This window comes from Rhagoletis zephyria, unplaced genomic scaffold (assembly GCF_001687245.7).
Source record: "Rhagoletis zephyria isolate East Lansing unplaced genomic scaffold, Rhagoletis_zephyria_1.1 Rzeph_scaffold_11697, whole genome shotgun sequence".
Classification (NCBI taxonomy): Eukaryota; Metazoa; Arthropoda; class Insecta; order Diptera; family Tephritidae; genus Rhagoletis; species Rhagoletis zephyria.
The window spans coordinates 1-12036 of NW_016168773.1; the positions used below are offsets into that span (position 1 = coordinate 1).

The window sequence follows — 12036 nt, forward strand, 5'->3', positions numbered from 1 at the left end:
GCTTTTTTACCGTTAATTGCAAGCGTCATGGCTCGCACACAAAATGCAAAACTGCGCCGGTACAGTAAGATGTACTGTTGCATTTTGTTTGATGGCGCCGCTTGAAAGCAACTATGTTTTTAGACAAATTAACTCTTCTGTAATCTTCGCCCACATTTTTTATTTTGCGTTGATAAGCGTAAGTGCGCGTATTTATTAGAAAAAAAATATTATATTTTAACGCTTTTATGGTTCTTTGTCATATTAACACGTAATTTTAATTTTAATTGTTTAAATTTTAATTTTTGTTGACAGGGCAGGATCCCGCTCTTTAATATATGTATGTATATGTATAAATAAAAATAATGATTTGTTAAAAATCGCATAGAATTAAAATAAATGATTTGCTTGTTTATAAACGCTTCGCGCGAGTTGTTTTATGTTTTTAAAATTGAGTGATCTAAGAAATTTATTTTGCTGTAGACAGCAATATGCCAACTTGCAAACGAAACAAAAAATGATGTAACTAAAAAGCAACAAAAGGGCAAAGCGAGCGCAACTAGAATACAAGAAAGCACCTTGATGGTCTAAAAATATCATATAACTAAACTAAATAATAAAACAGAGGAAAATAAAGGAACATTTTTGGAATTTAAGTTTAAGCAAAATAATTGTATGAAAAATTGTGTATGTAATATAAACACAAAACGTGCATACATACATATGTACATAAAAAAACATCATGAATTCTTTAGTGACTAAGCACTAATTAATTAAATTTAATTAATTTGAATTGAATAAACTGAAAATGTAATACAAAAAATTTTGAATATCATTTTTGCTAAAAGTTTTTAAATCAACTGGAACTTTTGTACTTTCAAGCATGGTAATGTGCAAAGGCAATTTTTTATAGTCTCTTTTACTGGGCGCCGATCAGGTAACCCTAAAAATCTTTCACTTCAAATTTTAATAAATTTCTGTTGCACGCGGGAGGGGCAAGTCCCTAGACTGGCTAAGAAAAAAAATTCATTTTTTATTGTGTCAACAGCTTCCACTGGCATTAACAGGCAGGAACCAAAACAAATCATTAGATGCCAAATCAGACCTATACAACGGTGACCCAGGGAATGACGAAGGGAGCCGCCGCACAGTAGTTTGAAACCGGAGAATTTAGTTGAAAACGGAGAAAAGCCTTACGTTTTTGGCTGAGTTGATAACGAAAAAAATTGCACAACTAAAAATTTAAATGTTATAAAAAATTTTCAAACTATCAGCCGTGAGGTAGAGCGAGAAACCATCACCAAGGTCTACTGCGGAGTCAGCCGAGGCTGCCACCTGAATGAAATCGGGTTCCATAAATTTTGGGAATGTTTGCTCGTTCGAACAAAGCAGTAATAAACCGAAAAAAATTATGTTTTTAATATATTTGAATTTTTAAAATAAACCCACTGTGTGGATCACCCTTTACATGCATCAATTGATGTCAAATCGACCAATGGTTAGAATCGGCCTTTTTCTATTTGGATGCATTTTGATCAGAACGTTTATTTTAGTGTGTAACGAAGTTCTGCCAAAGGAAGAAAATTATAAAATAAAAAAAATAATTTCGAAAGTTCTAAATTTCACAATTTCCATCCGGGAAATTTCAGGATATTTTACGATCAGTTTGAGGTATTGTACAAAGAAAAATTTTCATTTTTGTAAATATAATAAGTTTTTGAGGTATTCAAAAAAAAAACTTACGAAATCCCGGAAATTGTGATTATAGAATTTTGCAAAGCTTTAGAGAAAAAAAATTTCACTTGGCAGAACTTTGTTATGTGATTAAAAAAAGTTCTGATCAAAATTCATCCAAATCAAAAATGGTCAAAAAAAAACACAAAATAAATATAAAAATGTTATGCTCTGATTGACTGAAACCATACCTTGACCTTAAAAACGACCTTCGAAAGTAAAATTTTTAATTTTTTTTGCCTGAAAACAGCAAAAGTTTTTTTTTTATTCTTGTGATTATGGATTCCTGTACGCAATAAACAGCAAAAATATATGTCTAAACCATTTGAAAATTTCATTGCATAATGTTTTCAGGTAAAAAATATGGGAAACCATTTTAAACCATTTTTGAAGGTCAATTTAAATGTCAAGGTAATTTTTTATCCACCGAGACTATTCTTCCTGAATTATCCATATTAAAAGCTTTAAATAATGTTACATTTATTTCGCTGTTTTCATTCTCGAGATATGATTACAAACAAAGTTCATTTTCCACGCTCAGTGCCTGTTTGTTACGTTACTACTGAGATACCTATTAGGTTCCCGATCGGAGAAAAATGGGATATTGGACGCACAGTGCAGAGGAGAATATAACCATCTATACTGTTGGTTCAAAAATTAAAAAAAGGTGCCGCAGCTGGTATCTGTTCGAGGGATCTGAAGATCAGCCAGTTCTTCCGTCTGCTGAACGATTGCAGTATCTGGCTATGAGATGATAATTAACGAGGCGGATAACTTTTTACTAACACCGTTTAGTCGGGTTTACGTAACCGGACCCGGACCAGATTTATATCTGGCCAGGGATTATCATCCCAGCAACACTCCACAAAAACTCTTTGGGATTTCTTATGCTGTTACAACATCAACAACCGCGTATACATAGATGACTTTCATACCGCAGAGCCTGTTACGGTCTGGTATAATTTGCGGTTGATTCCAGAGCGGCAGTAGCTCCTCTTGCAAGTAGTATACGTTTAGGGAGCATTCATGCAAGCGCTAAGCTCAATCTGTCGTCCACTATTAGGTCAAAGTATTTTAACGAAGTGCGTGGATTTAAGCTCGTAATTTTCAATAGTAAAAAACATTTTTCGGATTATGACATACGTGAACGTACTCTTTATCCCAATTCAGCTTATACGCCTGACTTATCGCGTAATTTACTTTCGTATGGTTTTCCTTCCATTTTCGTCCAACTTCTGGAAATACACACTAAAGTAATTTTAAGCGAAAAAATGAACTAAGTGAAACTAATGCAATGGTTTGTAGTGTAAAAAAGATTGTCTCCCTATTAAAAAAACATATAAAAATAAAAAAAATAAATATGTACAATACATATGTATAATTGAGAGGGAAATATACTTATTAATATTAGTGCATATATACATACATACATATATATACTTGCAAAAATATACTTTTACTTACTGAATTTCAAGCTAGTGACATATGTGTATGTAGATATAAATATAGCTAAACAATATTTAGATATTAAATAATTAAAAAATGCAAGGATGTAAGGTGTTTAATAGTTGGCACTTACATGCATAGAAAAATACATCTAAACATAATGAGAACTACTCACAAACATACATATGTACATACATGCATATTTATGTAAGGTGTGCATTAGGGTGGGTGGTCCAAAAATGCTTGTGGGGGGAAAGTATTGTCGGAATTTTAATGCTCTCACCCCCTAGGATTATTCTATACCGAAAAAGATACCGCTATTTTTTTATCTAGTATTTAGTCAAAAAACATTTATATGTCGTTCAAGCGGTCATAGGTTTCCATTTTTTTTTTTTATGGGAAGAAACAACTTTTCGTAGAAATGGTTTAGAATTCTTGCAAATCTATATTTTTCGATCGGAAAACTCTGTTTTCTTTCAAGAGACTCCCAATACTAATACCCAATTATTTGTTTAACCATTTTTTCTTAGTGACTATATTTTATAAATCCGCCAAAAAACTCTTAAAATGCAATGGGGGGACCCATACATAAAAAGATCACTAGTATGAAAAAATTTTTAAATCGGCAATTGCGTATTGTTATTGGAAGTCTCCTGAAGAGAACCAGAGTTTTCCGATCAAAAATATTGATTTTTAAGAATTCTATGCCATTTCTACAAAAAGTGTTTTTTCTATATAAAATACATGGAAAACTATGAGTGCTTTGAGCGATCTCTAAATATTTTTTGATTTCAAAATAAAAAAGCGGTATATTTTTCGGTATAGAATAATCCTAGGGGGTGAGAACATTAAAATTTTTTTTACCCCCTCCCCCCCCTAGTGTACATTTTTTCAACTAAATACATAAGTAACACATATTTATATGTATAGGGGTCAATCCGTGTCAAATCCTCTAATCGTTGGAGTAGACCATTTTTGATTTGAATGAATTTTAGTCAGAACTTTTCTTTTATGATATAACGAAGTTCTGTCTTTTTACGATTTCATATGTTGCCCGACTTTGCTTATGGTCTCGTTTTAAAGGTGATATTTGGGGCTACATAATTGTAAAAGCAAAAACTTATAAAAATGTTTGGTTCTATTTTTTTTATATGTTTGCACAAATACTTATAACACTGTGGAACAAAAATTAACTTAAAGAAAAAAAATTTTGCAAACACTAAATAAAAAATAAATTAGAATTTAGCTAAAATACTTTAACATAACTTTATGTAAAGTTTAGTTACAAAGTAGTTTTTTCTTCAAAGTTCAAAATTCTTCTTCAAAATGAGTAGATACCTTTAAATCAAAAGACCTTCTAGAAAATTTCAGGATCGCTTAAGTTCAGTTAGAGGTGTGGGACCCTATGAATAAATAGTAAGCAATTATTTTTTCTTAAAATTGCAGACTTTTCACTCGATTTATTGAAATAAATTTAAGTAAAAGGTATGACATTTTAAGAAAAAGCAATTGCTTAATTTTTATTCATAAGAAAATTTGCCTAACTCGATCTCCTCAGTGTAGACTCCCGCCCTTGCACAAGACGCGTTACGGTAAGAGTCAGGAAGTTAGAGAGTAAAAACGCTCCACAAAAACTTGCTCGCTCAATTTTACTCAGGAAACCTGAGGACAAAAATTATATTTTCAACAAATACGAGTATATTCTACTTTTGGCTCAAATTTCAATATGTAAGTAGAAAAACGCAGACGCTTTAGAGCCTGTATTGTATTCGGCAAAGTTTGTCAGGTAGGCACACTTTTTCATGAATTTTTGTTTTTTAATTTGTTGCCCTGTGTAATTTAAGATTTAAATTTGACCTACATATAGCTTCATAATTCTGCATGCGAGTCTAAATAAATCCTACATACTTGTACTTATCACATATACTTGTTGATGCATTTGAAACATAATACATACATGTGTACATGCCTATAAAGGCAACAATAACTTAAAAATAGTTCACTTATTTCCAGCATACAGTGAAACATACATACATGTGTACATTAGGGTGCCGCACCAAAAAAAGTTGCGGTTTTTCACCGGAAATATAAAATGTATGATATTTGGAGACTTTCACCAAAATATTGCTGAACCGATTTTAATATACATACCTCGAAAAATCTTATTATTTGGATTACTTTGACACAATTTCTAAAGCTTTTTGTGCAGACCTCCTAAGCTTAAACTTTTCTATCATCAGAGGTAATTTTTATGTTTTTAAACTCTTTTTTTTCTTCATATTTTTTCAAAATACTTTGGCGGAAGGCTTATAAATTTTATAATTCCCATGGAAAAATAGTACAATTTTTTTGTATGTGGAGTGATGCAGCCTAATGTACACACAATAATGTATAAGTAAATGTAAGTATGTATAAAGCAAGTAAGTTTATAAATAATTAAGTACGTATTCAGTATATTCATTTATGTATATAACAAATGTATGTTAGTTTATAAATTTTTAATGTTACGATCTCTTCAAATGCATAGCAAGTGTGTAAGAATTCAAAGAAGCACAGAAGGAAACAAAATAATTGGCAGCTATTTTAAGGCGTGCCAGTGCAGCTACACATTACATATGAATACAAAGTATTGGCCAATACCATGCACCCCCTTTTCAAAGTAATATTGTTTGCCACTCATGTTTATTTATTTATTTTTAGGAATTTTCAATTAAAATACATTCTTTCACGAAACTCATATAAATCCCAGCTTAAAACTTTAAAATAGAAAAACGCAGAAACGCTAAAATATTTTTCAGTACACCATTTTATAGCCCATTCAATTTTAGTTAGAAATGTGCAAGTTTCAAGTCGCTAAAGATTACCGTTGATTTTTTAGAATTTCTTACGCCGAAGGTGTAGCGTGTTTCTTCCATATAAAAATAAATTGTGTTCATTCGTTATATGGAAGCAAATGCGACGAAAAAAATTTCTAAAAAATCAACGGTAGTTTTTAGCGACCTGAGACTTGCACATAATTAGACTAAAATTAAATGGGCTATAAAACTGTGTACTCAAAAAATTCTAGAGCTTCTGAGAAAAAAGTTTGAAATTTGGGTGAAAATTCGTTGCTCTTTTTTGCCATCTTTTAAAAAGTTTAAAACTTGGGTTTATATGGATTTTTTTAGAGAATCAATCGTTTTTTAATTGAAAATTCTTACAAATTAATAACTAATCATAAGTGACAACCAATATTACTTTGAAATGGGGGTGCTATAGATAAGTCCAATACTGTGCAAATGTAGTATGTGTATATAAATATCTATACATGTATGTCTATGTAAATCCATTAAACATTTAATTAATTATTAGCGAAATGCATATTAATAAATCGTAGCATTGACATGCGGCAACATTATTAAAGAAAATACAAGTAAAGTATGGCCACATTGAAATTAACGAGAAAAATTAGCATGCATACATATACATATATAAGTATACAATACACAAATAAATAAGCATACGCTACTTTATCGATATTAAGGAATTTAACATATATATGAAAATATAAAAAAAAAAATATTCAAACAAAAAAAAAATAAAATTTAAGTTAATAATTTGCAGTGAGCAGCAGTAATAAAATATTTAATAAGAAAATCATGAAAAGTAAAATGTGAAAACAGAAATATTGAATATTAAAGAAATATGACTGTGACGCTGGCGTTACTTATTGAGGAAATTTACAATTTTGGTTACAAATTTTTAAGAGTATCGAAATATGTTCCACTAATTTTTACAAGAAAAAGGATTGTGAGCAATAACAAGTACGTAGAATTTTTATTAAAAGGCTAAACTAAAACTTTTTTTTTTTTTTTGGTTTTTTGTTGCGCCTATACTGAAGGCATGAGGCGATGGATCGTTTCTTAAAAAAAATTAAAAAACAAGAATTTAAAAATTATAATAATAAAGGCATAAATTAGGAGAAATCTTTAATTCGAAATTCGTATTTATAATAAGAGTGGCAAGCAATTTTCATTTTTAATTTTTTTTTTTCTGTTCAAAATCATTTAGCATTTTCTCTTGAATCGAAAACTCGAAAGTCGTCAGCATAGTTAATACAAGTTTTGACACTTTTAAAGGCTTTTTTAGTTGAATACCATACCTCTCTTAATTTATACTACATACATACTTACGTACTTATTTGTAAAAATAAAAAATAAAATATACAAAAATAAATACAAACATAAATAAATTTAAAAAATTTAGTAAAGTAATTTGAAACTTATTAAATGTATACAGAAATAATAATTGTAAACGCACTAGAAAAGTGATAGAAATAATGACAAACTTAAAAACCAAAATGAAAATTTGGTATAAATCTTAATATAACAAAAAATAATTTAAAAAATTATGAGCTCTGTGTTTTTATTCACGTGAAAGTTGTAAGTAGCCATGCGTCTTAATTATATCTTTCATGAGCACGAAATGGTATTGTATCTTTGGTCCGACTTTTCGAATTACCAAAAAAAGAAGAGATGGGGCTATAAAAAGTATAGGGAAATTATGAGAATTTAGCGATGTCGCAAATTAGACCGTGCCTAGCATTGTGCTTATCATCTTTACGGCTACCCAAAAAACCAACGAAGCGCATTTTGTGTTCATTAGGAATATTCTTCTTTGTGGTGAATATTAAAAGCTTCGCCTTCGAAGGATTAACGTTGAGCCAGCTTTGGGCTTACTGCCCAAAAACTCCACTGGTGCTCTTTGAAGCACCCTGATTTACATATTTATGCAAAACTTGGATATCTCAAAGCCTATCGCTCCCGCCGGACCTGCAGGCTTGCAGTAAGGAGCTCCTACCACTCGGCTACCGCGGATGCTTTGTTTGCTCAGGGAATGTAGAACACAAAGAAAATGTAAAATTACAATGCACACCCACCTTGTCATCGGTAATGCAGTCACCATACGATTTCAAATAAGCTCTTATTCAATTTAAATTGGAATCCTATCTGAATTAGTATGGTAACTACATTACTCATGAAAAGTCGTGCATATTCTCTGCATTCTACGCTCTCTGAGTCTTGCTCAGTGTTATCATCGAAAATTCCCGTGATCCGAGTTAAGCTTGGAAATTAAACGCGAGACAGACGGGCATGCTTATGCAGATAAATTAGCAAACAAATGCGCACAATAATTTTGCCCTCACAGACGGCAGTATTGCAGATTAACGAGCCGCAGGGTCGTGGGTTCGAGTCCCACGGCCAGTAGAGCTTTCATATATTTCTTTTTTAATCATTTTTTTATAAGTTCCGTATTTTTTTAACGTTGCTTTCAGTTAGTTNAAAGTTTCAAGGTTTTCGTTCAACCACCTCTTTTTCGTTTCCTTGCGTGCTACGCGCTGCCTTGCTTGGCTTATAGGTGGGTAATTCTATGAATATCGGTTCATAGCTGGGATCTTCCGGCCGCAAAGCACGCGACTCGGGAAGCATTATATTTGTATAGTAAGTAATATCGCTGAGAGCACGCCTTTGCGCTGGCCGAAGCACACTACTGGTAGTGCCATCACTAACCTTCGCAACACCCTCTTTTGGATCCGATCTTATCAGCTTGAAAATGTTACGTTGCGTTCTCGATTCGGCGGGCGTGAGATCTGTTATCGGCTTGCGTGCAGTGCGATTTTTCTCTACGCGTTTTTCGCGTAAAAAAGAAGCTTCTTCAAAGCGTGGTATGTAGCGTGGCTTACGTGGTTCTTCTTTGAGCGCAGCGGGCTCGTCACTGCCAGTAGTCGTTGAACCACCGACATTGAAGCCGAAGAATTTCGGTGCCTGCACAGAAATTAACGGCAATAGTGTCTCTCGTGCATAGCGTTCGGCGCGCTGAAGCAAATCACCGAGGCGGAAGGGCAGCAACTGCACGGTGATGGTTTCGTCTTGTGAAGTAGACTTGGGTAGCTCAGGTTCATTACGTACAGCTAGCGGTGTTATTTTAATGATTTCAGGTTTCTTTGTGGTTAACGGTGATTCGGTAAAAACTATTTCCTTTGCCTTTTTTACACGTGGCGTGGTCGCTTTTAAAACAGGTTCGACTATCTCTTCTGTAGTTATACCAAATTCTTGCAGATTACGCGCATTCTTTAGGCCCAGACGACGATCGTTCAGAATTGGTTCGAAAATTTCAGTTGGCTCAACCGAAAGACTGCGACTCGACTCGCCCACGTCTTTGTCCAGCGCATTGGAACCCTCGAAAATGGGTTGCCATGGCAGATCGTTGTCAACATATGATTTATTCTGGTCCAGTCGAAAACTGGTACCGAGATTAAAGTAATCTTTGCTTTGCTTGGCGGCATCTATGCTATCGGTTTCCGCATTGTCCGCGCTCTCTTGTCCACTAGAGTCCGGCACCGAAGTGGTGGGCACATTATAAGTGCCATACTCCTCTTGATTCTCCAGTTCACAATTTCCCGAGAGCAGTTTGAGGCGCACTGGTGTGCCGGATGAGAGCTTTGTTGAAGGCTTACAGAGTGAGTGGCTGCGACCAAAGCTGTCTGTTAACACTACCTTATCGATATCCCAATGCGGCAGGCCTTTGGACAGCCAACCGCTATATGATTTGTAGTGTAAACTAAGTGTAGTTGGAAAGCCCAAAGCCGGGTGTGGCACAATGATTTTCGAAACAATATCGCCAGCGAAAAATTCTGAGTCATCTTTCCTGCAAAAAGGATTAAGGGTGATTGTTAGACCACAAGCAGCGTAAATCTAACAAATAACTCACTCTGATATCTTGAATGTTTCGTTCAGCCCACCTTCACCTTCGAGCGTGGCCTCTAAACGACCAATANTCGAAACAATATCGCCAGCGAAAAATTCTGAGTCATCTTTCCTGCAAAAAAAGATTAAGGGTGATTGTTAGACCACAAGCAGCGTAAACATAACAAAGAACTCACTCTGATATCTTGAATGTTTCGTTCAGACCGCCTTCGCCTTCGAGCGTGGCCTCTAGGCGACCAATGGTCCTTAGCGGCAGATCATTGAAAGAGTTGAATATCTCCAGCTTAAACTGATGTGCGCAGAAGGGTTCCTCTTCTCGTGTCAGCAGATAAAGTTGACCCCGCCCTGTAGAACGATCTGCATAATAGCCCATATTGCCGCAACGTGGCACACCTTCAGCGATGTCTTCATCGTTCTGTGCACAAGGAAAGCATTCGCCTTTAATAAAGTCGTCATAGTTTTTGCATGGATAAGCGGGGAACATGCAGCGGGGCGCTACAGAGTCGATGAAGAATTTATAAGCACGCCGATGGTTGCAAAGCGAGCGACCTTCTTCCTCGTCAGCCGTTTGAGCCGCTATAGGAAAGAGGCAAATAATGCTTAAAAACAAAAGAAAAATAGTATGCGTTCCAATTACTTACACCATATAAAATCCGTCACTGCGCCCACGAATAGGTTCGAGCAACCCGTCTGCACACGTCCACCATTCGGATAGAAGTCCACATGTCCCATCGGCTGCCACGAACCCAAGCCACCGAGTATTAAGTTCTCACCATTCGAGTGTATCACATCCACAAACTCCGCATCCGTATTATCCAGACGCACTTTCGGGTGCTGTGCTTCGAAGAGTGGACCTGCCGGATCCAGACCAGTAATGCGCGCTAAGCCCGGCAGCTCTGCGCCGGCAAAGCCGGACACATGCGCACCCAAACTAAAACCAATTATATGCGTTCTAGTAAAGTTGAGACCCTTATGCTCCTGCAAATTCCGCAAAAGCATAGCCAATTGCTTGCCGACCAGTCGCGTATTGGCTGCAGCACGCACGTAATTCGGGAAAGTAGCGCCGTTCTCCCAATCCACGCAAATAACAATACAGTCTTCCTGCAAGAAAATCAAATTTAAATTTGCACCTTAAAACTATTGCAGACAATTGCCTACCACCGCCATTAGAGCCGTCTTCATTTCATAGATCCACACATGCGGACAGGCCGAACCAAAACCGTGCACAATAACACGCACCGAGAGCTCATCGAAACCATGCAGTTCGTCCAGCGTCAATGGAGTGCTTTTGAAGACGCTACGCTGTGTAGTGGTTGTTGTTGTCGTTGTAGTTGTAGTGGTTGTAGCTGAAGTGTCTGTGGCGGCTGTATCATTCACTGAGCCTGCTCTGCGTCGTATCGAATGTGAACTGCTTGCGACGCTAGCAAAGGTATCGGTCATATTGAGGAAAGGCAACTCCATAAGTGGTCGCTCGGAACGATTTTTTGTGGAGTAAAAATAGAACTTGGTGTTGATGTCCTCCGGCGGCGAAGGCAACATTTCCAAGTAAGCGAAAGGGCCGGAGTCCTCAAAGCAGCCGAGTTCGCCATAACAAACACGCTTAACGGCGCGTTTGGATCTGGAGGAGAGATCGTTGTATTGTTCATATTGCAACCGAGTTGTAAAATAATATTTATTTACATACCTGCTATGTTTACTACGTTTCTGCAGCAGCTCGTGTTGTCGTATTGATTCTCGTACAGCCCGTACTAAGTCCGTGCTGTTCGCAAAGCCCTTGGAAAAGGTTTCAGCTAAAGCCTCATCGAATGCATCTGTCGTAGACACCACCGAGCAAACTGGAGAAGGCGATATTTAAATAGAAGAATTATTTACAATTAAAAGAATAACTTTAGTTCAAAGAGTATAGTAAATTTTTACTTAATAATAAGAATATTGAAAAAGTATGGCCAAATGTGTACTAGTTTTCATTATACACGAGAAGTTACAAGTGCGAGTCATCACAATTCAACACAAGGGAGTAATTAGTCTTTGTCATACAGTGTGTAGGTGCTTCAATAGCATAACCATTCCCGTACCTTTATAAAAAAGTCGCTCTTCAAGTTGAGAAAATTTATTAAATAGAATAACTCAC

At 35.5% G+C, this 12036-nt stretch overlaps 1 protein-coding gene across 1 annotated transcript; it reads right to left on the bottom strand.

Annotated features, from left to right (window-relative positions):
- Positions 1-8486: 8486 nt before the first annotated feature.
- LOC108377218 (uncharacterized) lies at positions 8487-11756 on the bottom strand (the record flags this gene model as incomplete). Its single annotated transcript, XM_017633479.1, has 5 exons — positions 8487-9846; positions 10082-10481; positions 10547-11006; positions 11064-11523; positions 11590-11756. Coding segments are annotated over 5 exons (2847 nt in total), but the record flags the coding sequence as incomplete, so codon positions are not given.
- Between the last annotated feature and the right edge of the window lie 280 nt (positions 11757-12036).